The 23,950-nt window shown below is 49.1% G+C and overlaps 1 protein-coding gene across 31 annotated transcripts in view; it reads left to right on the forward strand.

The window, feature by feature from the left end:
- Nucleotides 1–23,950, forward strand: part of CACNA1C (calcium voltage-gated channel subunit alpha1 C) — a 740,475-nt gene that overhangs the window by 502,929 nt on the left and 213,596 nt on the right. For all 31 annotated transcript variants that reach the window (NM_001136522.1, XM_089303273.1, XM_089303272.1 and 28 more), the window contains exons 4-5: nucleotides 9,917–10,056; nucleotides 16,142–16,281. In NM_001136522.1, coding sequence (NP_001129994.1) covers nucleotides 9,917–10,056; nucleotides 16,142–16,281 — 280 coding nt within the window. The remainder of the gene's footprint in view (nucleotides 1–9,916; nucleotides 10,057–16,141; nucleotides 16,282–23,950) is intronic.

The following is a 23,950-nucleotide window of genomic DNA, read 5'->3' on the forward strand; positions in this document are numbered from 1 at the left end:
GCTGGAATGTTGACGGGGCTCCTTCCTTGCCTCCCTGCCTGGCTTCTTTGGCCCCACAGTCCTGTGCTATAACAGGAACTAAGCTCAGAATTACATGGGGTACCCTCTGATGGGGATTTAGGCTGATCTCTGTAGCTCTAGTCTGAGAACATAATCTGAAATAAGCACCTCACACGCAGGCTGCAAGCTAACCAGAGGCAGAGCATTTGTCTTCCAGTGTTTACGAGCTCTTGCCTTTTCTGGCTGAGCAAGACTGAGCTTAGTTTTAATGAGCCCAAATGGCTGATACAGGGCGGAAGCAGCGAGCAGCATGGTATAAAGAGGCAGAAGAAGTGGTGATGAGTAGACAGCAAACAGAACACATCCATAACTGAGCTTTCGGAAGCAGGTGCTAGGAAACTCAGCCCCTCAGAAAGGAAATTTTACCATACATGGAGGAAGCCCCAAATTAAGTAACACAAAGTCGATTAACTCATTGGTCCAAGGACTTTGCCTAAGCTCTAATTCTTTCACCCTTTGCTCTTTGCCACCCTCAGCTCATTGCTCTTGACCTCAGCCAGTAGTCCTTGTCCCATTGTGATTGCCACAGCTTCAGACTTCAAACAAGACAGAAATGGGTGATTGTGGTTCTTTCCTGCCTGTGTGCCTCTCTCTCTTTTTTAGCCAGCGAGAAAATTCCTTTCAAGGCACATGGGCAGGGTTGGGACCAAGCCTCTTCCGCACGGTGGAGAGGAAGGGCATGACTTCAGAAAGGTGGATGAGTAGAGCCGGCAGTGCTTCTCGCCAGTGCCTGTAAAGTATGGCCAGCAGTGGGCAGAGACCACAGGAGCCCACGTGGTAGCCAGCACATGGTTCCCTGCAGCTCCAGCTCCAGATGCAATCCACGGGAACACACAGTGCCCTGAGCCCCAGACACCGAGTGTCAAATGAATGCTTGACATCACTGGACTCCGCACAGGATTCAGGCATTCGGTGTAGCCCCAGCAAGGCTCCCATGCCTCTTCTTTTCTGACAGAGGTGATGAGAAGGAAACTGATGGAATCCAGCTTTCTCTATTTCCACAAAAATGGGAAAGCATTTAACTTTGAGTGCTAGCTCCATCACTCATGAGCTGCATGACTTAGTGGAAGGTTACCTGAGTACTTTGGTTAGTTTGTTTATGTTTATGTAGGAGATGACACTTAGTAACCATCATGCAAAGTTACTATTAGATAAGAACTAAAACACGCAGGCTTAGACTTGTTAATGATAATGGTGGTGGTGATGGTGGTAGTGATGGTACTGGTGGTGGCAGTGATGATTATCGTGGTGGTGATGGTGTTGATGGTGGTGATTTTAGTAGTGGTGGTGATGGTAGTAGTGATGGTGATGATACGGTGATAGTCATGGTGGTAGTGATTGGGATGGGATTGGGATGGGAATTGTGAGGAAGAGGAAGAGTTGTAAGGAAGAAGAATTAAAGAAGGAGAAAAGTACCAATTTTGCCTAACTCATAGGGCCATTATGAGACTCAAAAAGAAAAATGGTTAAGGGGACAGGCATGTGTCATCATTTAAGCTGCTGGTTAAGATACCCATGGCCCAAATCGGAGTACCTGGTTCAGTTCTTGGCTCTGGCTCCTGACTGTAGCTTCTTGCTAATGCAGTCTCTGGGAGGTAGCAGCAAAGCTCAAATAACTGTGTTCCTGCCACCGACATGGGATACCTGAGTTGCATTCCTGACTTCCAGCCATTGCAGGCATTTGGGAATGAACCAGCAAATTCGGGTTCTCATTTTTATCTGTTTTCTCTCTGTCTCTCTGCTGACAAATAAATAAATTTAAGAAAAACTTTTTAAGTGGCTGAGAAAGTACCTTGTGAACATAAAATACTATCCGGTGAGTTATCACTGTGGTGGTAACACAGGTTGGCAGATCTCCTGTAGCCACAGATGCCTCTGCTCCTGAGGAACCCTGACCAGCCGCCTCCTTCCTCACACCCCATAGCTGGCATCGGTCGCCATGAGAAGCAAAGGACTGGCCAGTTCCCAGAGACACGGGAACTTCTGAGGCTGTAACGGACCTATTCTCATAGATCTAGGGCCAAGGAGGGAGGCAGGGCAAGGATGCCTGGAACACATGGAAACCAGCAAACACATAGAGAGAAGGTTATGGTTTTGTTTTGTTTGTAAGTGGCTTGGGTAATGGAAAGCAGCTGTAGGGTCCCGCGTCTCTGGTTTTGTTAAAGGGAGGAGATTAAAAGAGGACAGTGACTTGTGCCACCACCCAGAGCCAAGACAGATGATGTGGCTATGAGGGAGAGGAGGTGGAGCTGGGATCCCTGGGTGGGAGAGGATGTGTCTACTCCACGAGGTGCCTTGAGCACCAGTTTCTGTGTGTGCAGGTGTGAGGCTGTAGCAAGGACGGCAGCTGCCACTGGACTGACCCCTCTGTGTGATTCCTGCTAGTCAAAAGTATCCCTGGTTAGGAATAAGTAGTCCTGCTTTGTACCTGGAGAAGCCAGGATTTGGAAGGATTGTATAGCCTTTGTCATGGGTACAAAGCTGGGTGCTAGGTGTGTGTATGTGACTCCAGAACCCTTTTCTTCTCTCACTTTGCCATTCACTTACAGATATCTCTTAACCAATGCAGACAAGGGCACGTACTGTTCCTGGAAGGGAACAGTATAGAACGCACACACAGATGATATGTGCCGTGTGGGTCACACAAAGAAAGGGTACTGCAGGTGGAACTAATTCCACCCTTTCATGTCTCCTGAAAGGGGAGACAGGTAGGGATTGAGAAGTCCAGACAAGGTGATGGCAGCTCTCATGGAGGGGGAGAAGGAGTCTTCCAGGTGGAACCATGACATGCATGGGAAGGGCATGAGATGCATTGTCTGGTTTGAGTGTGGTGAACCTTAGGCATGGCCAGAGCTCAAGAGGCAGCCAGGGGGTCGGCTAGGAGTCATCTGTGATAGGACTTGGAACCATGCTACCGAGGCCAGGTTCTATTTTAAGGCCAGAGGGGTTCCACTGGAGGCAGCAAAATCACCCAATGTCAATAAATCCATTAGGAAGCTGCTTCAGTATCCAAACAAGTGGTGACGGCAGCCGACTGGGAACAGGTCGCCAGAGGAGGCAGAAGGATGGGGTCCTGCTCCCCTGGACCAGCTGTTGAGCTATCGTCTCCAAAGTGCGCAGTTAGTAGATATTTCAGGCTACTGCCACACCTTCCCCCACATGGGAAATTACAGACTAGCTCACGGGTCACTAAGCAAATGCCCCATTGTCCCCAGGAGTCATTCAGCTCTGACTGGTCATATCTGTCACCCTCTCCCCACTCTATTACCTCTAAAGGAAAAGTAAGATGCATGAGCCACAGTGAGCTCCTTGGAGAGGAAGGGGCTGTGCCAGGCTCCAACAGCCAGTGCTGTCCAGTGCCAGGACAGATAGCTTGTGGGAAATGGCAGCCCTGGGGTGGAGGTGAGTGGAGAAGGGGCTGCTGCCCTGCGTAGGAGACTGACTCACGTGACCTTTGTGCTTCCCTGCCGTGCCAAGACGTGATGCAGGCAGCAGTGTGGCACATGTTGATAGTTCCTTCTGTCTCCTTCACATGCAAGACACCAAGTAGAGAATTCAAAGGGGATGCTCCTGTGCTATGGGAGATTATAGTTAGAGGCTCACAGACTAGAAGGTCATGGGGGTGCTCAGAAACACTGTGTGGGGCAGGAATTACCTGTGAGAGGTCAGCACTGGTCATGTGTCTGGGCCAGGGCAGCGGGCAGTGAAGGACAGGCACCTGTGGCCGTCCTTGGAACTGTGGTGTGAGTGCCTGTGCTGCTGTGCTGGGGCCCTGACGTGAGGCTGGCCTCTAGGGGAGAAGCCATGAACGCAGGCAGGTGGTCTGGGAGTCACTGAAGTTTAACAGCAGGGCAGCACAGAGAAGCAGGCTCTCGCTTCTGTACCATGAAGTGTCCTAGTTACTCTTCCAGCTTGTCGTACCCTACAGGCCCAGCAGTATCCGGAAAGGCACTGTGGCAAGTGGCATGGGGCGGAGTAGCCCCTCAGGAAATGTTTGTAATATATTGAATGATTACCTAGGAGGAAGATTGAAGAGTGAGGAGCTCAGGGGTTACAGCTTCTTTGTCTCTTGGCTCAAGCATAGGCAGGAGGCTATATTTGGAGGTCCGATTGAATGGTACTTAAGTTATGAAACAATCTGGAGTACCGCATACTACCTGAAGTGTTGCTATTGTATTGTCTTTGTGCCTTGTACTGGGATGAAATAGTATAACTGAATTGCTCATCAATTCTCTTTGGTGTGGAATTCTTGGCAGTTTTGATAAGTACACATAAATTTAAGTGGGTACACAGGTGCACACGAGCTCTCATGTTATGGATTCTCCTATCCTGGGTCTGTTTCATATCTGATCGAGGCCTTACCATGTTCCAAACAGAATATTGGGCATCTCACATTCTACCATGTATGTGTGTGTGCTGCACACATGTGCATTTGTGAATTCACAGGTTTGTCTGTCTTGACGGACCTGATCCTAAGAGATCTATGTTGGCATGGTTTCTGCTCACAATGGGTGTGTGTTTCCCTCAATGCTTAATACTCTTATTAGCGAAGGACAAATTCTTTTATAAAATCTTCTGTTGACTGTGGCCCTCAAAACAGTACATGTGAAGGAGAGGAACTCTGCTGCATTCCGGGTCCTGGAATCCAGCTGTGCCTTAGGTGGAGCCACCTACAGACCAGGAATCAGCATCCTCACCTTCCAGACAGTTTTGCAGGGACACAAGAAAGCACCAAGACTTTTAGAAATGATGTTCAGAGTTACAAGGAGCACATACAAAGCCATGATCCCTTGTTTCAAATAAAGTCTTATGTAGCACCCAGTGTATAAAGTGGGTAGCAGTCTTCTAGACTGGTCAGTAGGAGGTGGCTATGAGAGAACTTCAAACAGTTCACGGGAAAATGGAAACAAAAGACATTGATTTTGGTGCAAAAATTTTTTGATGTCCTTATATAATGTTTTTCAAACTAGGTAGTTTCCATGAAGACCCCCTTGTAGGCATGGATTTAAAATAATTTTTGCACCAAAAATAAACTTATCTTTTAATTCCATTTTCCATGAACTTACTAAAGTACCCTTCTACTTCTTTTCTTGTGTATTCTCTGTCCACACCCCCATCATATGGACTCCTGGACTGCATTTCCTGTCTTAGAACCCTTGGACAACCGGCCTGTGGCTTAAAATGGCACTGTTGGATTAGAGCCCCACGGAGGCAGCCTCCTGCTTCATTCACCTGCTACCCGCAGTGTGTGGAAGCCTGGGACTCTCTGCAGCACCCCGCTCCCCTAAGTCTGTTTACAGATGAGGACACACAGCCAGCTGGTACCAGAATCAAGATTACTACCATCAAGGGATTATTGATTCTCTGTCCTCTAGGAGCTTATAATAGAGTGGAAAAGTAGGAGAGGTGATAAGTAGACAGTCAGGTAGCCTGGGCTGTTTAGTGCCCAGCTGCTTGAGTGCTCAGAAGGCATCATGACTCCTGGAAGCAGGGCTCTCTCCACTGAACTCTTCTCAATATTTCAGACAGAAGTGTGACCGGGGCCCCCATTGCCAGCAGTAGGCCTAAAGAAATGAGCAGGAAAAGAGGAAAGGAAGAAGAAAATGGAAACGGAAAGGCAGCAGTAAGGGGAAAAATCATAGTAGGTCAGAAGAGAAAGCGATGGGGAGGAAGGAGAGGTGCCATGGGGAGGCACAGTTGTCTCAGCTGCCCTGAGGCAGGCAGGTCGGATCCTCTACCCCTACTGGAGGATCAGGGTTCTCTGGGAGCCCTGGCGTGTTCCTCCCAGCCCATTTGCAGCTTTGCTAGCTTGGCAGTTTCCAAGCTATGGTTCTGTGCTTTCTCCTGTGTCTTGCAGCTTTTCAACCTCCTCTGTCCTTTGCAACCTTAATCTAGACTAGTAGGCATGAGAATCTGTCCATCCCAGGCTGGCTTCAAAGTTTCCCAGTTCCCAGGATCACAGAAAGGCTGATTGACATCTGAGTATTTGGTGCATGTAGCCACCCAGGAGCCAGGAGAGGAGAGCACATGGGTCTCTGCACTCAGGGCTCAGGTGCGAGGTGGACCCGAGGCCCCTGGGGCATGGATGAGCATATCGTTTTCTTTTTTTTTTTTTTTTTTTTTTTTTTTGACAGGCAGAGTGGACAGTGAGAGAGAGAGACAGAGAGAAAGGTCTTCCTTTTGCCGTTGGTTCACCCTCCAATGGCCACCGCGGCCGGCGCGCTGCAGCCAGCGCACCGCGCTGATCCGATGGCAGGAGCCAGGAGCCAGGTGCTTTTCCTGGTTTCCCATGGGGTGCAGGGCCCAAGCACCTGGGCCATCCTCCACTGCACTCCCTGGCCACAGCAGAGGGCTGGCCTGGAAGAGGGGCAACCGGGACAGAATCCGGCGCCCCGACCGGGACTAGAACCCGGTGTGCCGGCGCCGCTAGGCGGAGGATTAGCCTAGTGAGCCGCGGCGCCGGCCTCGTTTTCAAACTTTTTCCCTCCCTGCTCCTTTCTGACTCACCCTTAGACGTTTCCATGGCAACAAGATAAACCTTTTGAAGGGACTGAGCAAGTCATTTCATTTGTTTACGTTTTCTAGGTAATTCTGCAAGGGCCTGCACGCCTTAATGTCAGAGTGAACTACACTGCTATTTGCAGCACTTGGTCAGCACACGCCTGTGCTGTACGGTGGGTTGTCAATGAAAAGCAGCTACCCCCCTCCGAGATTCTGGTCTGGGCCCTTTTTCCTGGCTCCTGGAGCCTTTCAGCTTCATGTCAGGTCCTTAAATAACTTAGCATAAGGAGACTGAGACTGAACCTAGATATATCTTTGTGGGCAAATGGGGTCCATCCCCTTACCTTCTTCACCTGCACAACCCTAGCCCCTCAAGATTTAACGCAGAGATCCTTACTGGGGGAAGCCCATCTATAGCCAACTGTGTTTGCCTCCAGAACGCCATACACCTGCTATGCTGGAATCAGCTGTCCCTTTGCCCCCTTTCATATCAGGAGATCCTTGAAGTCAGTTTCTGAGCCACTTCTCTCAAATCTCCAGTACCCAGCCCATAACATAAATGTGTTTATGACTTGTCTGTGAATGTCGGAGTGAATGATTTGTAAGGATGGTGCTTCTGGTCAGCTATGTGTTACTTTCCATGGTGTGGGACAAATGTTACATGATAGGGTTAAGGAATAGTCTTTATTGGGAGAACTCACAAAGGCCAGAAGTCAACAAGAGAAGCCGCAGATCCCCCATCCTCCTGTCTCATCAAAGATGTGAGTGCAAGGCCCCCTCCTCTGTGGCACTCTCAACAGCCAAGTAAGAAAGGAAAAGCAGCCTTGTCAATGAGGGAATAAACAGACCGCCTGGACTGGGAGTGCCAGCTGTTTGAAGGAGATGTCTGAGAATGCCAGCTTCCCAGGACACAAGACCCTTTGAGCCTTTGGAATATTGCTGTTCTTCCTGCTAGAGAGAGGAGGGATTCTGTGCTTGGATGCTGCCCCTTCCAGAGGGCTCATTGTCTAGACAACTCAGACAGGGCTCCTGGGTGACTTGCTGATGATTTGGCTGGTTGTACCATAGCCTCATGAATGAATGAGTGGGTGGGTGGATGGATGGACAGAAGAATGGATGGATGGATGAATGGAGGATGGATGGATGGGTGGGAAGTGGATGGATACTTGTGTGAGCAGGTGGGTGAGTGAAGGAAGTGTGAGAGCCATCAGCACATACATGAATACGTGAAAGCACCTGACGCCTGGTCAGTGCCCAACTTGTGTTCGTTTCATTTTCCTTTTCTTCCCTTCTCATCCCAACTCCAACTTGACAAGTGTCCTCCACAGTGTTTCTGGGGGTAGCAAAGGGAGTGCCCCTGTCGTCTGGTGCTAAATGAGAAAGCTGTGAGCCATCGAGGTGGGGGCGCGGGGGTGGTGAGGAGACTGAGGCTGAGCAGCTTTTCCAGTCTGGCCCCTTCCCTCCTCCTACCATCCACAAACGTCCTCAGCTTGCCTTGTTCCCTTTTGTAACATATTTTCCCTTTCAACAGTATCCTGATGTACCTTCTCACCCAATGCCACTTGATTTTAAAAGATCATAGGCTCCCACACACTGTGATTTGTCCTTGGGTCATGACCTCAAAGCAGCTAGTGTCCCTAGCCCCACTTTATGGTACTAGGATGGGTGGTGACAATTCTGCTTCTGAGACCCCAATTGCATCTGGCCCCACCACCCCCTTCTCATTGGTGCAACCTGATCTGCGCCTTCATCAGCTCCCGGGCCAGAGGTTCTTTAACTTCAGGTTTTTCTCAGAAATTGCCTGTAATGCACATTTCCGGGCACCGTAGCTGGGAGCTCTACTTCAGTAGATCTTGGTAAGCGCCATCATTCTGCAGTTTTTGACTTTGCATCATCAAACTGCTCACCCTAAACTGGGCACCATGAGGCCAGCAGTTGCCGAATGTCCAGGGATTGGAGAAGAGTGAAGGGCGGCCCCTGGCTGGCTGAGCTCTCCCCGCAGAGCTGCCCAGCAGGCCCCCAACGCCCCGCAGTGCTCCTTTTCCAGAATGTGGTGGACCAGGAAGTCTTCAGGGAGCTCCTTCTGCCTGGGCAGAGGAGGGGATAAAGGTTTGGGGTTCTGAGCCGAGGGCTGGGGATGGGCCTGCCAGGCTTTGGGAGGCCTGGGACACAATGCTACAAGTGTTTTGTGGCTCCCTAGGGAGAGCCAGGCTGAGGCTCCTGCTGAGATGAGCAGTGGAGCATGAAGGCATCCAGGCAGCCTCTGTCTGGTGGGGCCATTAGGCTCTGTGCTGGGTGGGGGGTGTGTGTGCAAGAAAGCAATTAGTGGCGAGGGAAGCGCGTGAGTCTGTGCCCAGAATGGGCTCGCTCTAATTGAGCCAGCGAGTTTGTCCTGTTGACTGCTGTCTCCCAGGGACGGGAGCCGCATCCTTAATACAAAGCGCTTCTTCAAGGCAGCAGGAAGGGAAGAGACTGCCTCCCACCCCTTTAGAAAAGACAGAGCCTTTTCCATCCCTACCCCAACCCAGAGCCGGCCTCCATTCTCCAAATGCTGATTTTCTCTGTGGACCTAGTCTCTGGCTTTGAACAAAGAGTTTTATTCTCCCAAAGATAGGGGCTGCCAATTTCTGGTGTCTGTGAGCAGGTTAGCTCTGTTTGGGCTGCTGTAGAGAAATCAACATCTCAATTTCTTGCTCTGCCGTTTCGGAGGGCTCGGCCAGTGCCTTCCCGAGCACCAAGGCTCTTACCTTCAGCCGCTGTTGATGCAGAATTGCAGCGCAGTGGCCTGAGGTTCCGCTTCACGCCTTCTCCACGTCCCTGTCATTCATATACTACTTCCCTTTAAAGCAAGACAGTGTGACCGTTCCCTCTGACAAGGTGCAGTGAGGTGCTCACTGATCAAATAAGATATTTTGGAAAAAATGTTCGATTTCCCCACCACCCTAATATTTACATCTTAACAGGTAATCTTTGAATGCAAAAATAACCTTTCATTCCCAGTAGATTGGAGCCCTCCTGGCAGAACAGGTTGTGGAGTTTAAATGTGTCTTGGGGGTCTCACCCAGAGTCCGCCTAGGTACGACCTCTTCCACTTATAGCCACATGCTGTTATGTGTTGAGAAATGCATCTCAGGTGATTTTGTCATTGTTCAACTGTCACAGGGTGCACATACACAAGCTAAGATGGCCATGACATCAGTAAGCAAGCTGGTCTTGCGGGCCCATCAATGTATATGTTGTCCGTCCTCGACTGAAATTTTGTTATGCAACGTGTGGCTGCATTTGTGAGATCTGTTCAACCAGAACTTTCCAAATCCCCAGCCTAATGATTTCCTTTTCTCTTTTTGTTTCCTAGGAACGAGTGGAATATCTCTTTCTCATAATTTTTACTGTGGAAGCATTTTTAAAAGTAATAGCCTATGGACTTCTGTTTCACCCCAACGCTTACCTCCGCAATGGCTGGAATTTACTAGACTTTATAATTGTGGTTGTAGGGTGAGTATAACTGTCTTTCTGTTTTCCATCATCTTTTTCCTTCTGTATTTATAGCTCTTTTTGATTTGGTCATAACTGTTCTACTGGCCTTCAGGCAAGATGAAAGGATCAGTTAAAAATCACTTTGAATTCAGACTTTCTCCAAAGGGAGAGAGAGATTACCTAAGAGGCCCCTTGCCTCCTGCTCCCCTGTGCATGGAGGTGGCAGGAGTGGGGGGGGGGGAGTGAGCATGTGCACTCAGCTGCATCTAATTGCTCTTAATGGAATCCTGGGCCCCTGCTTAAGGACTTTGTTCCATTTCCGGCCACATCTGGGCCGACAGCCCCTCTGCCCAGTTTCCCTGCTGTGACATTGAGAGGTTCAGTTCTTGCCTCTAAGGTGGGGGCCCTCACCGAGCTGCCAGGCTGTGCCTGTGGTCCACAGGATACTCATGCATGATTCCCCGTCCCCTCTATCACCCCTATGGTGGGCCTTGTTCTGGGACCCCCGGAAACCAGGCTGCTCAGGACATGTGGATGAGAAGAGAACAAGGAACCATGGAAGGCCAAGGCAGTGGCAGCCAACTTGAGCCAAACATACCTTCCCCCTGACATCCTGCCCCACTTGAGTAAGAGGCTTTTAACAAACAGCAAAAGGGATCTTCAGTACAATTTAGAAGTGAGACTTTCCTTCCCAGGAAGCTAGGAGCTTCAAACTGATTCTCCATGAAGCCTTTGTACCTAACAGGCCTGTGCGTGCAGCGTGGGACACGGTTCACTGAAATGCAGCTGCTAAACTCCAGCAGCTCATCTGCTTGTAAGGGGGGGGGGGGGCTTTCCAGAAGAAGCTGGCTCCTTGGAGCCCAGCCCTTGGGACTCGGGGCATGGTGGGTGCTCAGGCAGCAGCACCCCCTGTGTTCCCAGGCTCTCGAGGGTTCAGTGTGAAGACCAGGTTGTCAGGAGGCTGTGATTCCAGGAGGAGCCGGTCTTCCTGTGCCAGCCCCGTGGAGCCCTCGGCGCCTGATGCTGATGCCTGGTGCGCCCGGCCTTTTCTGCAGGAAGTAATGCTGGCCGCATCGAGATGATTTCCCGGCGATTTCCTTGGCTCCGGCCGTCTGGATGGCTCATGACAGTTCTCTGCAGCTGCGCTGGGGTTCTTTTCTGTGCTGTCTTACTTCACTTGGCTAAGCAGTGACACACTCTGGCCACCTGAATATCATGGGCATTTGGATGACATGCCTGGCACTAAGGCCTGGGGGTGAGGAGAGGTTCAAGTCAGAATAAGCAAAGAGTGGCTGAACAAATGCCTGGAATTAACTCAGTAGACTGCAGCAAGGGTCTTTTAGGTGGGCTGTTCCCAACACCCCTACATCCTTTTTAAATGGAGCCTCTTTCTCGAGGTCTCCGTCTCCTAGGTCCCTGCCACACATGCATCTAAACAATTTTCTTCAGGCCAAGAACCTGCCATTTCTTCTGGTTTTGGGGTGGGTTGGAGTTAACTGTACTGTACCCCATTCCTGGCCTTAACTAAAATGTGGGGGATGGAGACCAGAAAGTCAGGGCAGGCATCCAACAGTCGCCCTGGGAGCGAGGGCCAGGTACTTTCCTGCTCAGTGGCACAGGGAGGCCTCGTCTTGCTGGCCCACGCCTGTCCATCTGCAGCTCGTTTGGATCTGGCTGCGTCCCTGTCACTGCAGCTGCCCCCCACCACCATAGGGGCAGGCTCTTTGTAGGGTCAGCCCCTATGCCTGTCACATCTTCCTGGGGTCTGGGCCATGAGACCGAGGAAGGGGCGGAGACATCTAGATCGGGCGCTCTGAAAGACACCCCTGTGCAGCTTTCTAAGCCTAAGCCATTAGGATGCCAGCCGGCTCCTGGCTTAGCTGTGGCTGACCATGACCTTTTGGGTTTTATTCTTCACTGATCTCACACTTGGCCAGATTGATCACCTCATTTCTCTTCTCCAGGGGTAGTGGTGCTGGGGCTCCCCCTTGGTCTGTCGGTCTGAACCGCAGCTCATGTGATATGAAATGGGTGCCCCCTTGCCTCACTGAGTCCCATGGGACACATCTGCTCTCCTCGGCCCCTCCTCTCTTGCTTCCTGGGGGAAGGTGCCTTCTAGCTTTCTACAGGTCCTGTCTGAGTGGCCTGGGACAAAGAGGGCTTACCCCCCTGGCGCTGAGTGCCAGGCCGAGAGCAGCAGGTGGCAGGAGGCATTTCCTTCCAAAGTAGGAAGCAAACTGCTTGACGAATGTGGAGGGGCTGCTGGAGGCCAATGGGATGGCCTCTCCCCACCCCCGCTCGAGAGCGGAGAAGTCCTTGATCAGCTCCACGTTCAGTGCAGAGCCCTTGCTTCGATCCCTGTCTCCCTCCCAGAGTGGAGCCTTTCCGAGAACCCAGGCTCTCCAGAACCCCACTGTCCTCTGAATGGCTCTACTGCCTGGCTCCGGGGCTGCCACGCACCTGCTTCCTGGAGACGGCACCCCACCAAGTGTGCCTCAGAAGCCAACCCCATGTACCAGTGAGCACGAAGCAGAGTGTGGCCTCGTCAGTGCTGGCTCGAGGAGAAGTGTGGCAGCCACTGCAGGCTAAGCCGATGCCACCTGTCCCCACGTCTGAGTTTCTACCCCTTCAGGATTACAGCAGACGCTTCACAAAAAGTCTCAAACTGGGGTCGGGGTTAAAGAGGAGGATGCCGTCTCGTCTCTGCTCCCTTCTCTGAAGAGCATTCTGTGGACATCTCTCGCCCTGATACTCAATGTTGATTGCTCCCGGGAAGTGCCGGGAACAAAGTCTGGTCTGGATTTGCTGTGCTATTGGACAAACGTGCGAGCCAGCCTCCCTGTGTTTCCACGTGTTTCAAGGATCTGGCCTTCATGGCATGGCAGGGCCCACTGCCCCCATCCTGGCAACTTCTGCCTGGGCTTCCAGGCCTTGCCGACCAATGCGGGAGACCCTCACCGTGCCAGGCTGGGAGAAGGAGCCATACAGCTGACAGTGACTTGGGATGTGTCTGGCTGGGGCAGGCAGAACCCATTGTTCAAAGTCACAGTCAGACACTGCTCTGCCGTCTCTGAGGGAGAAGAGACTGAGCCCCAGCCACTCAGCTCTGGCCTCACTGCCCAAGAAGTCCACAACTTCCAAAGAGCACAGTGTGACCATCCTGTGACTGAACCCCTCGGCCTCCGGCCTCCGCTGCACCTGGCCCCAGTGCCCCGAGGCAGGTCGTTCCGGGAGCTCAAGCCCATCACTTGAGGAGCTCAAGCCCATCATGAGACATCTTGGCCCACAGTTCCTGTCTGCTAAGGGGCCCCCGTTCTGCTACTGGGGCTTCCTTCTTGATCCTGTCCCCCACAAGCCATCACACATTCAGGAGCCAGCAGAGGGCCAGATGCTAGCTTTGTGAGCCCAGTAATATCTGTGCCAGCAGTAGTCACCCACTGCATAATGAGCGTTTGGGTCAGCAGTGGGGCCCAGACCCATCGGTGGTCCCATCAGATCACGTCGCTTAAAACTGTAGGTATCCTGGTTTGCATAAACACACTGGGTGATGTTCGCACAACAGAATCGCCTACGGAGGCACTTCTCAGGAGGTGACCCCTGCTGTTAAGCAAAATGTGAGGTACCCAGGTCTGGCCATGGTAGGAAAATAGCAACATGCGAAAGAGCAGGTGGAAGTGAATCTCAATAAAACTTTATTTATTTACAAAATTCATGCTCTAAATCCTCAGCTTCTGGCCATTCCGAATCTTCCTGTTCTGGCTCCCCACTGAGGGCCTTGCTTCCCAGGCCGCCTTGGGAGGGAGCCACTTTCTCTCCCAGATGCCTCACTTCACTAGGCCTGGGGTTAGGGATGAAGGCTGCCTCGCTTCCTCCTTGGTTCTGCTTGCAGGCCATGCCCTCCCTGAAATCCCCCAGTTTTGATATTTGTGTCATCAGACCTTCCACTCTGCAGACCTGTGGGTCCCCCTCCTCATGCCCTGGGGATATTAGCTCCCAGCTCGCTCCAGCTCTCCTGCACTCCGTCTCTCTGCCACTGTGCTGCCAGCAACTTCCTGGTTCCTTGATACCTTCTTCTTCTGGGATCTGGAAAATGAATAAATTTTTAAATGCTGTAATATCTCCCATTTAAAAACAAAAAAATACTGTCTTGATCTACACCCACACTCACTTTTCAAAAAGATTTTATTTATTTTAGGGGCAGAGTGAGAGAGATGGAGAGACAGAGACACAGACAAAGAGATCTTCCATCTGCTGATTTACTCCCCAAATAGCTGCAATGGCCGACACTGGCCCAGGACAAAGCCAGGAACTCCATTCAAGTTTCCCTTTAGAGTAGCAGGGTCCCAAGTACTTGGGCTACCTTCTGTTGTTTTCCCCGGGCAGCTGGATCAGAAGCGGAGAGCCAGGACTTGAATTGGCACTCCGATATGGGATGCTTACTTGCAGCTTATCCCACAGTACCCACCTCTCTGCTTGCTTTTACAGCAAATCTCTTGGGAAAATTCTCCATGTAATAGCCACTTGCCACATGTGGCCATCTGGCACTTGTAGCTAAAATATATTGAGATATCCCACAAGTGTATAGTTAGTACAAAAACAAACAATGCCAAACTTTCTCAATAATTTTTATATTTAATACATGTTGAAATGACAATGCTTCGATTATGTTGAGCCAAATAAAATATGCTCTTACAATGAGTGGCACCCTTTTAAATGTGTCTGCTGTAACAGGTAAACGACGTTGGTGGCACACATCTGTGGGTCCAGCCAGCTTGCCTCAGTGTCTCCAGCTTCTCCTGTTCTGTCGTGTGCTGATATCGGTTAAGCTTTTGTCCTCATCATGTCACAAGAGCAGATGCTTTCAAGGACCCTTGCTGGTCTTCATGTTGCCAAACCACTGGTCACTTTCCCGTCAGGGTACCGGCAGCATTTGGCACATTGGCCGTTGTCTTCTCACCAACCTCCTTCGCATGGACACTGTTCTCCCTGCCTCTCCTCCTGCCCCACGAGCCACGCTGTGTCAGTCTCTCCGGCTGCTTTCTTCTCTCCATGTCCCCTCAGCTTTGCAGTGCTCAGTCCTTCTGTATCCTCACCTTCTCTCTCACCTCCTAGGTGGCTTCCTGTGATCTGAACTTAAGCACAATCTGTACAGCTACCACATTTTTGTCTCCAGCCTGGACCTTCCCCGTGACCTCCAGACACAATGGGGTCACCTCCAGGTGCCCATTCCGAGATCCATTCGCCGACTCCAGCATCCAAGAGCCCACAGCAGACTCTTGCTTTCTGTTCCAGAACTTTCCCTCCCAGTCACTCAAGCCTGGGCTTTTGGAATCCTGCTTGATTTCGCTTACTCTCTCACCTCAGCTCTAGCCCCACAAGCAAGCTCACCAGCTCTGTCTTAAGCTAGTTCTCTGTCTCTGTCTCCTCCGCCTGCCGTGCTGGCATCCCATATGGGCGCCGGTTCTAGTCCCAGCTGCTCTGCTTCCAATCTAGCTCTCTGCTATTGCCTGGGAAAGCGGTAGAAGATTGCCCAAGTCCTTGGGCTTCTGCACCCATGCAGGAGTCAGGGAAGAAGCGCCTGGCTCCTTGGCTTTGGATCGGCACAGCTCTGGCTGTTGCAGCCATTTGGGGAGTGAACCAATGGAAGGAAGACATTTCTCTCTGACTCTCCCTCTCACTGTCTGTGACTCTACCTCTCAAATAAAATATTTAAAAAATAAAAAGAAAGAAAGAAAGAAAGAAAGAAAGAAAGAAAGAAAGAAAGAAAGAAAGAAAGAAAGAAAGAAAGGGATGAGCAGAGAGAGTGTGTGGATCCTGGCACCCACGTGAGTGGGACCTAGGATAGTGTGGAGAGGCTCAGAGGACGCTTGCCTGTTTTGCCCTTGGGTCAGGACCTGCCCAGGTCCGACAAAGCCAGATGTGCCTTCTCGCCTGGCACCATGCCGTGGATGAACGGCAGGTAGCCTGCGGCCAATCACGGAGTGCCGTGAACACAGACTTGTGGGGCCTGCTCCTGTATTCCAGGTCGTGCTCAGACACTGGGAGCCCAGCTGGGCAACAAAGCACTGTCCTGACAGCTCCTTCTCTCTTTCTTCTCTTCTAGGCTTTTTAGTGCAATTTTAGAACAAGCAACCAAAGCAGACGGGGCCAATGCCCTAGGAGGGAAAGGGGCTGGATTCGACGTGAAGGCGCTGAGGGCTTTCCGCGTGCTGCGCCCCCTGCGGCTGGTGTCTGGAGTCCCGAGTAAGTAAAGCTGATTGCCCTCTGCAGGGCTGTCTTGTCACCCACCGCCTTCTGCTTTCCTTCAGGAACGGCAGAGTCCTTTGTAGAAGACACTCCTATTATATAAAAGGAAGGTTTTTAAAAACACAAGTTTTTTTTTTTTATTTCAAGAATGGTGCTCCGATGTAAGTATGTTAAACGCACAGTGGTCTCAGCTCTTGCACTCACCTAGGAAAAGTTCAAAAGGATCACCCAGCCAGCTCATGACAGTCTAATGACCCCATGGCTGTCTGAGCCATCCCCAAGAGGCCCTGGCTGGGAACTGAAAGACTTGCTGCAGAGGCGCCAGGTGAGCACAGCCAGAGAGGCCCCATGGGTCACTGGGCGTTGCAGCCAATGGGGTGACCTCCATGGTCTGTATCTCACCAGGGACTATGAGGGAGGCATCAGTGGATGTTCTGAAGGTGCCGGCCCTTTCCTCCCTTCACCTCTGGCCTCGGGAGCCCTATCTGGGGATGTGCCACCTGCCATGGTGAGAGCTGGCTTTTCCTGAGGAGTGAAGAGTGTTCGGCTCTCAGAGTGAAGGGCTTTGAAGAGCCTATCAGGTTCAGCCACAGAGACTGCCAGCATTGTGTCGCCCCTCCAGGAGCGAGGTCCACTGTGGACATGCCCCGACACTGGTATTGCAGTGCTGGGCACCCTGCACCTACCCAGCAGACCCCAGCCCAAGTTGTGTCGCCCCTCCACTGTGGACATGCCCCAACACTAGCACTGCAACGCTGGGTGCCCTGCACCTACCCAGCAGACCCCAGCCCAAGTTGCTAGCGAGCTTTTGGTGAGCTCCTCCTCCTCTTCCTTGTTCAACTAGGGCTGTCAGAGAATCATTCTGGACTCGCTTCCTGAGATTTTGTACCCTCCGGTAGATTCAGCCGTGTTTCTGGGCTGACTCATGGCTCAAGATAGGAGACTGAAAACTGCACAGGAACTAGGCTAGCTTGGAGATGGGGTAGGGACAGGAAAGCCGAGAGTTCTCGGCTACATAGGCTTTACAATCCGTACCATGCATTGAGGGCATGATTATGTTTATGCTGCTTGGTGATATCTCTTTGATTCATGAAGTGATAGCAGTGTCATGGGCCTTATGTCAATCTGTTCATTCCTTTTTATACATGCATGGGTTAGCAAGAAAGAACTTCCCATGACTTTCAGTAGCTAGCAGCACAGCTGAGTCTGGAACCAGGCCTCTTAAACTTCTACACCAGTGCTGTCTCCCGCAAGACAACACTACCTCGTTTAAAGAGTAAAGTGGTATGAAACTCTTGATTGTCATGGATTTTTACACATATATCCTTATGCCTCTTTGATTATAATATAAGCCTCTTGAAGCCCAGACTTGTACCTTAAATTGTCTCTGATACCTGCACAATACATAGGTTAGTCTCTAAACAAGGGAGGAGAATTTACTGAACAAATGAAAGCCAGAGTTAAGCATTTTTCTTTGCAGTGGAACTCCCTGAGCAAAGCCTATGGCTTATCTCAAGTGAAAAACGAGCATAGAGCTAAGCCACACAAGTGCAATTAAAGCAGACTTGCTCTATCTTGCCTTAATCATTCGGGGGTACTTAGAAATGCAATGGTATATTTGATACCCAAGACCAGATTCCCCTTTTGTGATGCCTATGATTATTGGGTTTTCTTGATTAATCAGTCATAACTAAATAGAACAAAATCCATGTGAGAGAAGGGAAAGTGAGAGTGGTGTTAGACATGACCTTAAGAAGCTTCTGATAGTATAGCCCATATGTCAATGATAGGAACTATGAATTAATCCCAGACTTCAGTACTACAATGGAAATAATGACTCCTACCTCTTTACGTTAAATCCAGGCTCACAACTTCACAGCATTGTGTTGAGTTTTAGGGCATATCGTAAGCAGTGAACATGGCTCTCTCACTTGAGGAATCTGACAGTCTAATGAAGAAGTCTGTCAGTCAGCTTTTGCTGCAGGAACAGACAATCTCAAACTCTTCCTGCCTTGAAGCCAAACGTTTTTACCTGGCTTGCAGTACATGAGGGTGTTGGTCAGCTACAGCTCTAATAGAGTCAGCTGGGGTCTGGCCTTGACCGAGTTCTATGTGTCTTGCAATTTCAGAGCTCAGGTGGACTCAGCAGCTCCTTGCAGGCTGTATCATGCTCCTGGCAGATGACAGATACTCACAACGCAGGCACAGAACTAGCTCACACCAGCAATGTAAAGTTTATGCCTAAATACAACTTGCAACGTAATTGCTCATATTCCAACAGCTTAAACCATTCATATGTCTGACCTTGGAGATAAAATAATAAAGAAGTGTGATTGGCTCCCCACATCTACAGATTCTGCATCTATAGATTCAACCAACCATGGATCAAAATGTTGGGGAAAATGCATCTGTACTTTTACAGATATTTTCTTACCATTATTCCCTAACCAATACAGCATAATAGGCATTTACATTGTACAAGGTGTCATGAGGGATCCAAGAATGATTCCAGCCTACAGGAGAATTGCACCAGTTATATGAGAATACTGTGCCAATTTCCATTAGAAATTTGAGCATCTGACAATTTGGGTATCTCTGGGAGATCCAGGAGCCAATCCCTCATGGATGCTAAGGGACGAGTCTACAAGTACCCACAGAAAAACATTGTCAAATAATTATGGATAAATAATGCAATCTGCTGCAAAGATCCTGAAATACTGTTATCAAGAGAAACAGTTACAGTAAATCCTCTAATCCAGCGATTCTTAATTAAAGATACATATGGTTGAGTCACTCGTGCTTCAGGACACTAAAAGGGGAATTCAGCTGGATACAGTACCAAGGGTTCCACCAGAGAAACTTTCTGAGGAAGGTACTTTGCCTCCATCTGCATTAAATAATGATGGAATTAAAAGGGTACTTTGAAGAGTTAATGGAAAAAATGAGATTAAATGACAAGTTAGTTTTGATGCAAATGCTTTCTAAAGTTTTTCCATAATCTGCATTTCATAAATTTTTGAATGCATGGGTTTCAGATCTTTTTGAACCAAAATAATCTTTTAATTCCATTTGCCTTGAACTTTTTGAAATATCCTTGTATTGTGATATCAGGAAGAGGTAATGTTCCTTGGAATTATGTAATCAAGAAAATGAAGATGGGATAGAGCACCTCGAATCCAAGACCCCCATGCCCCCTGCCTTGTGGATTAGGCAGTTATGTTGTCATTAAAGATGATGACACTGAGATGATTTTGCAGTTGTGGACAGCCTACCGATAACTCCACATTTCCATACAAGACCAATGAACGTGTCTTGTATATTGCGGGTCATGAATAAAATGAGAATGGTTCTCCTTGGATCTTAAAGAAAGGGCTTATCCAACCATTCATCCTTTCTCACTGGGGTAGTGTCTGGGCAGCTTTTTGAAATAATGAAGTCTGTAGAAGGTCAAGGTGAATAAGTGCACTCCAGTTTGGTTGGAATCATCAATAAAAAATGTCAATATTTCCTACAGCTAAAGGAATAGCTCTTCTATTTCTTATGACTTTAGGTTGTCACCTTTTGTATTTCAGCAAAACATCTCCAGTTCCTATGTCTCCAATTCTTGTTCTCCCATTCTCTCTTGAATCCACTCCAATCAGGCCTTCTCTCCCACTATTACACCAAATATCTCTTGTCAAGACCGCCAATAATCTCCACCTTGCTGAACCAATAGTCGGTTTTCCCCTGCCACTTTACATGATCTGGCTGCAGTGGGAGCCGGTCATCCTTTGAACCACCATTGTCCCTGGCTTCTGGGACACTGCTCTTTCTTAGCTCTGTCCTAACTTCACTTAATTTCCTTCTTGGGATCCTTTACTGGGTTCTCTCTCATATTCTTACCCTCAAAACTTTGGAGAACCCAGGGATATTGGACCTCTTCTCTATGTGCTCTCTTCTCCTAGCGACCATGTTCAGTCTGATGGCCTTAAAGATCACCTGTCCATCTTCTATTAACATCCAACTATGTGTCACCAGCACAGACTGCTGCCTTGAACTCCAGACCTGTGTCCTTAACTGCCTACTCCATTCCTTGAAGAAGTCTAAGAAGTGTCTTGAAACAAGCATACCCATAACAGAACGCGCCACTTCTCCAAATCTTCCCCATCTCAGTAAATGTCAGCACACTCTTTCAGCTTCACAGGCCAAAAATCTTCAGTTGATTTCCAGTCTACTAGGAAATCCTATCTTCCATACCTCCAAAATACATTCAGATTTTGTTACCACTTCCTCACTCACTCCAGTGCCAGCCACCATCATCTCTTACCTGGATTATCCCAGGATTCTCTGCTAACAGGATTCTGTGCTTTTACCATTGCCCTTTGTCACAGCCCAGGCTTAACACAGCAGCCAAAATGATCCTCTTAAAATCTAAACCAGATCATGTTGTTGCCCTGCTCAGAACCCCTCAGGGTTTCCTTGGCTGAGATTGAGAACTAAAGTGCACAGGCCCTAAGATTTCACCCTTCTCTCCTATCTGACCTTTTGCTTCCTTCCACTTTTACCCCCCTCCCTCCTCACCAGCCCCAGTGCCCTCCCTGCTTATTCCTCTACCATGCCAAGTTCACTGGGCCTTTACAAGCGCCATACCTGCTGCCTGCCCTTTATGCCCACCTCCCTCAGTCTCTGCTGAGCTCTCACATCCCTGCCCTCTGCTGCCATCCTCACATTCCCTAAACCCTTCCTTGCTTCACTTGTGCATGTCACGTGTCACCATCCATCACACTGTGTATTTACTCGTTTCTTTATTACCTGTGCCTCGTGAAAACACAACCTCCGTGAGGGCAGTAGTTTGTGTTAGCTTTGCTCTCCGCTGTGTCCGCAGCATCTGCAGCAATGGTAGATAAATATTAACAGACGCGGTTGCTCAGACCCTGCTGTGGTGTGGATGTTGACTGTCCTCCACAGGTCCATTGTGTTAAAGGCCCGGTCTCCAAGGTCTTATGTTCATGAAACTAGGAGGGTGGGACATCGATCCAGTGAGGGTGTTTGGATGTGGAGCCTTTGGGAGGTGATTGGATTGGATTAGGCTGTTGGGCTGCAGCCCCATGATGAAATCCTCGTGGCTGTTTAGGAGGCCACACAGACAGAGGCAAACACCCTCCCTATCTCTGTGGGGTGACCCCTGTGTTGCCACCTCGGGACTTGAGAGCCATTCCTGTGGCTGAGTCAGTGGGACCACCTGATTTGCACTTGAATCTCCAGAACCATGAGCCAAAATACACTTACTGGTTTTCTTCATACTCTGAGGCTGCCTCAGGTATTTCAGTGGTGTGACAGTAGGCTGACTCATACAGACCCCATCGCTGGGTGACAGAGCTACCCTTGGCAGTTAGTAAGAACTAGCAGTTGTACTCAAATGGCATAATGCAAAAAGGCCTTCCCTCCATATACGTGTGCCTCTTTTATTTAGTCTTTCCAAAGGGTCTTTGCTTTTTTTTTAAGAAGAGTATATTTTAAAATTATTTATTTATTTATTTTATTGCGAGGCAGAGTTACAGACAGAGAGAAGGAGAGACAGAAAGATCTTCTGTCCGCTGACTCACTCCCCAAATGGCCTCAACAGCTGGAGCTCAGCCGCTCTGAAGCCAGGATCCAGGAGCATCTTCCAGGTCTCCCACGTGGGTGCAGGGGCCCAAGCACTTGGGCCATCTTCCACTGCTTTCCCAGGCCATAAACAGAGAGCTAGATCAGAAGAGGAGCAGCCGGAACTTGAACCAGCACCCATATGGGATGCTGGTGCTACAGGCAAAGGCTTAACTTACTATGCCACAACACCAGCCCTCTTTTTACTTTTTAAAAGTATTTATTTATTTCAAAGGCAGAATGTGTGTATGTGTGTGGGAGAGAGAGAGAGAGAGAAATGAGGGAGAGGGAGAGAGGGCCACAACAACTAGGTCTGGGTCTTCTTCCTGATTTGATCTTCCTAACATCTGTGTGCCATGTGGGCATAAACAGAAGTGGCATGTGTAGAAATGCCAGGTGCTGTTTCTTGTTACAGATCATTGACTGGTGGTTTTCAACACCTGAAACTCTGAACCTGCAGTGTTAAAGGCCCAAAAGGTTGCTGTTATTTTATAACCATGTATAGCCATTTTCAATGCCATTGAAATCTTACAGTCAAAGATTATCGAGGGAGAGAAATGCTTGTGAGAGTACAAGTCCATGAAGTCATTTATGCATTTATTCAACAGAATCTACTGAGTATCTCCTTTATGTAAGCGTTTGCTAACCAGAAGTGAGTCAGATACTAAGTGTGTTCTCAGAGTGCTTGAAGTGTAATTGAAGAAAAAAATGTTCCTAAAAACAGTGGCATAGAATAAACATTGGAAATACTCTCCCTACAAGTGTAGGTAATGATGTACTGAGCTGTACAACAAGAATGCTTTGGAGATGGTATGCTTTTGGGATTAGGGACAGAATCAGGAGAGGCTTCTAGGAGGTGGTGGCATTTGGGATATTGAAGGATAAGTGAGGAGAGGCATTCAACAAAATTATGAAAGGGAAAGAGAATGATTGTGGCCCTGGAGACACACGCAGTCAGGCTGCAAGGTTTAGGGTTGGTTACACTGGACTAAGAATCAGACCAACTCTTTCACCAAAATTCCATGTAATTCAAAGATTCGGTCAGGTTGCCTCATAGGGACTCTTCCACAGGAAAGGAATTCGGTTCACATTTGATGCTTTGAAGCATCTCCTGTGCCACAGCAGAAGTGCTGTGAACACACACATTGCACAGAGGATAAGCCATATGGAACAATAAACATTGCACAATGAACATGAACAATAAATATGGAGAGTTGTGGTTAAATATTTGCAATGTATATGCAGGGAGTGCATTTGTTTGCGGAGCAATAGCGAGGGGTCATTTCCTCTTTCCCATATCATCCCATATGTCCTTCAGGAGAACTTTCAAGAGAGGCTGTAACAAAGGGAGCAGACAGATGGAGGTGAAACTGTGTCTTTTAGGTTTGTGAGGGCTTTGACAAAAACCCAGAGCAGCGCAGCCTTGCTCTGAAGGTGAAGGCTGTGGAACAATCACCTCGGTGCAAGACCAGCACCAGTCTTAGAAACATCCTCCCTTCACTGTCAGCATCGCTGCACACGCTCCACAAGCCAAGCACCAGGCAAGGCACTGGGACCCAGAAGGAATGGGATGCACTCCCCATTTGTTGAGCTATTCGAATGCTTTAAAGACATCTAATGAGATATATTTTTCCTAGTGTGTGAATTGCGATAAGCTCAGCATTGTGAGGATATCTCTTTCCTCAGCTAAAACTGTTATTTCTGGAAATACATAGAGTAGGAAAGTGATTTGTTATTAAACAAAGATAAGAAGGAGCGTTGAGGTCCAATGTGTTCAGAGGGGTCATACTCTTACTATTTTTCCTGGCTCAGATTCGAGCTGTGTCCTAAAGAGAAACCAGCACTAGTCCATTGGCAAATATCTCTTGAATGGATACCTTACAGAAAGACCCAAGACACAGTGGTTTTCAACAAGAGTTCTTGACTCAAATTGTCTGGTTTCTCCTGCTTACTCACTTTGTAATCTTGGAGATGCTACCTCTTGTACCTTAGTTTCTTCTATGGAATGGGAAGAATAAGAGAAGCTATTATGTGTATTGTT

This window comes from Oryctolagus cuniculus, chromosome 9, assembly GCF_051225735.1.
Source record: "Oryctolagus cuniculus isolate XC-2025 breed Fujian yellow rabbit chromosome 9, ASM5122573v1, whole genome shotgun sequence".
Classification (NCBI taxonomy): domain Eukaryota; kingdom Metazoa; phylum Chordata; class Mammalia; order Lagomorpha; family Leporidae; genus Oryctolagus; species Oryctolagus cuniculus.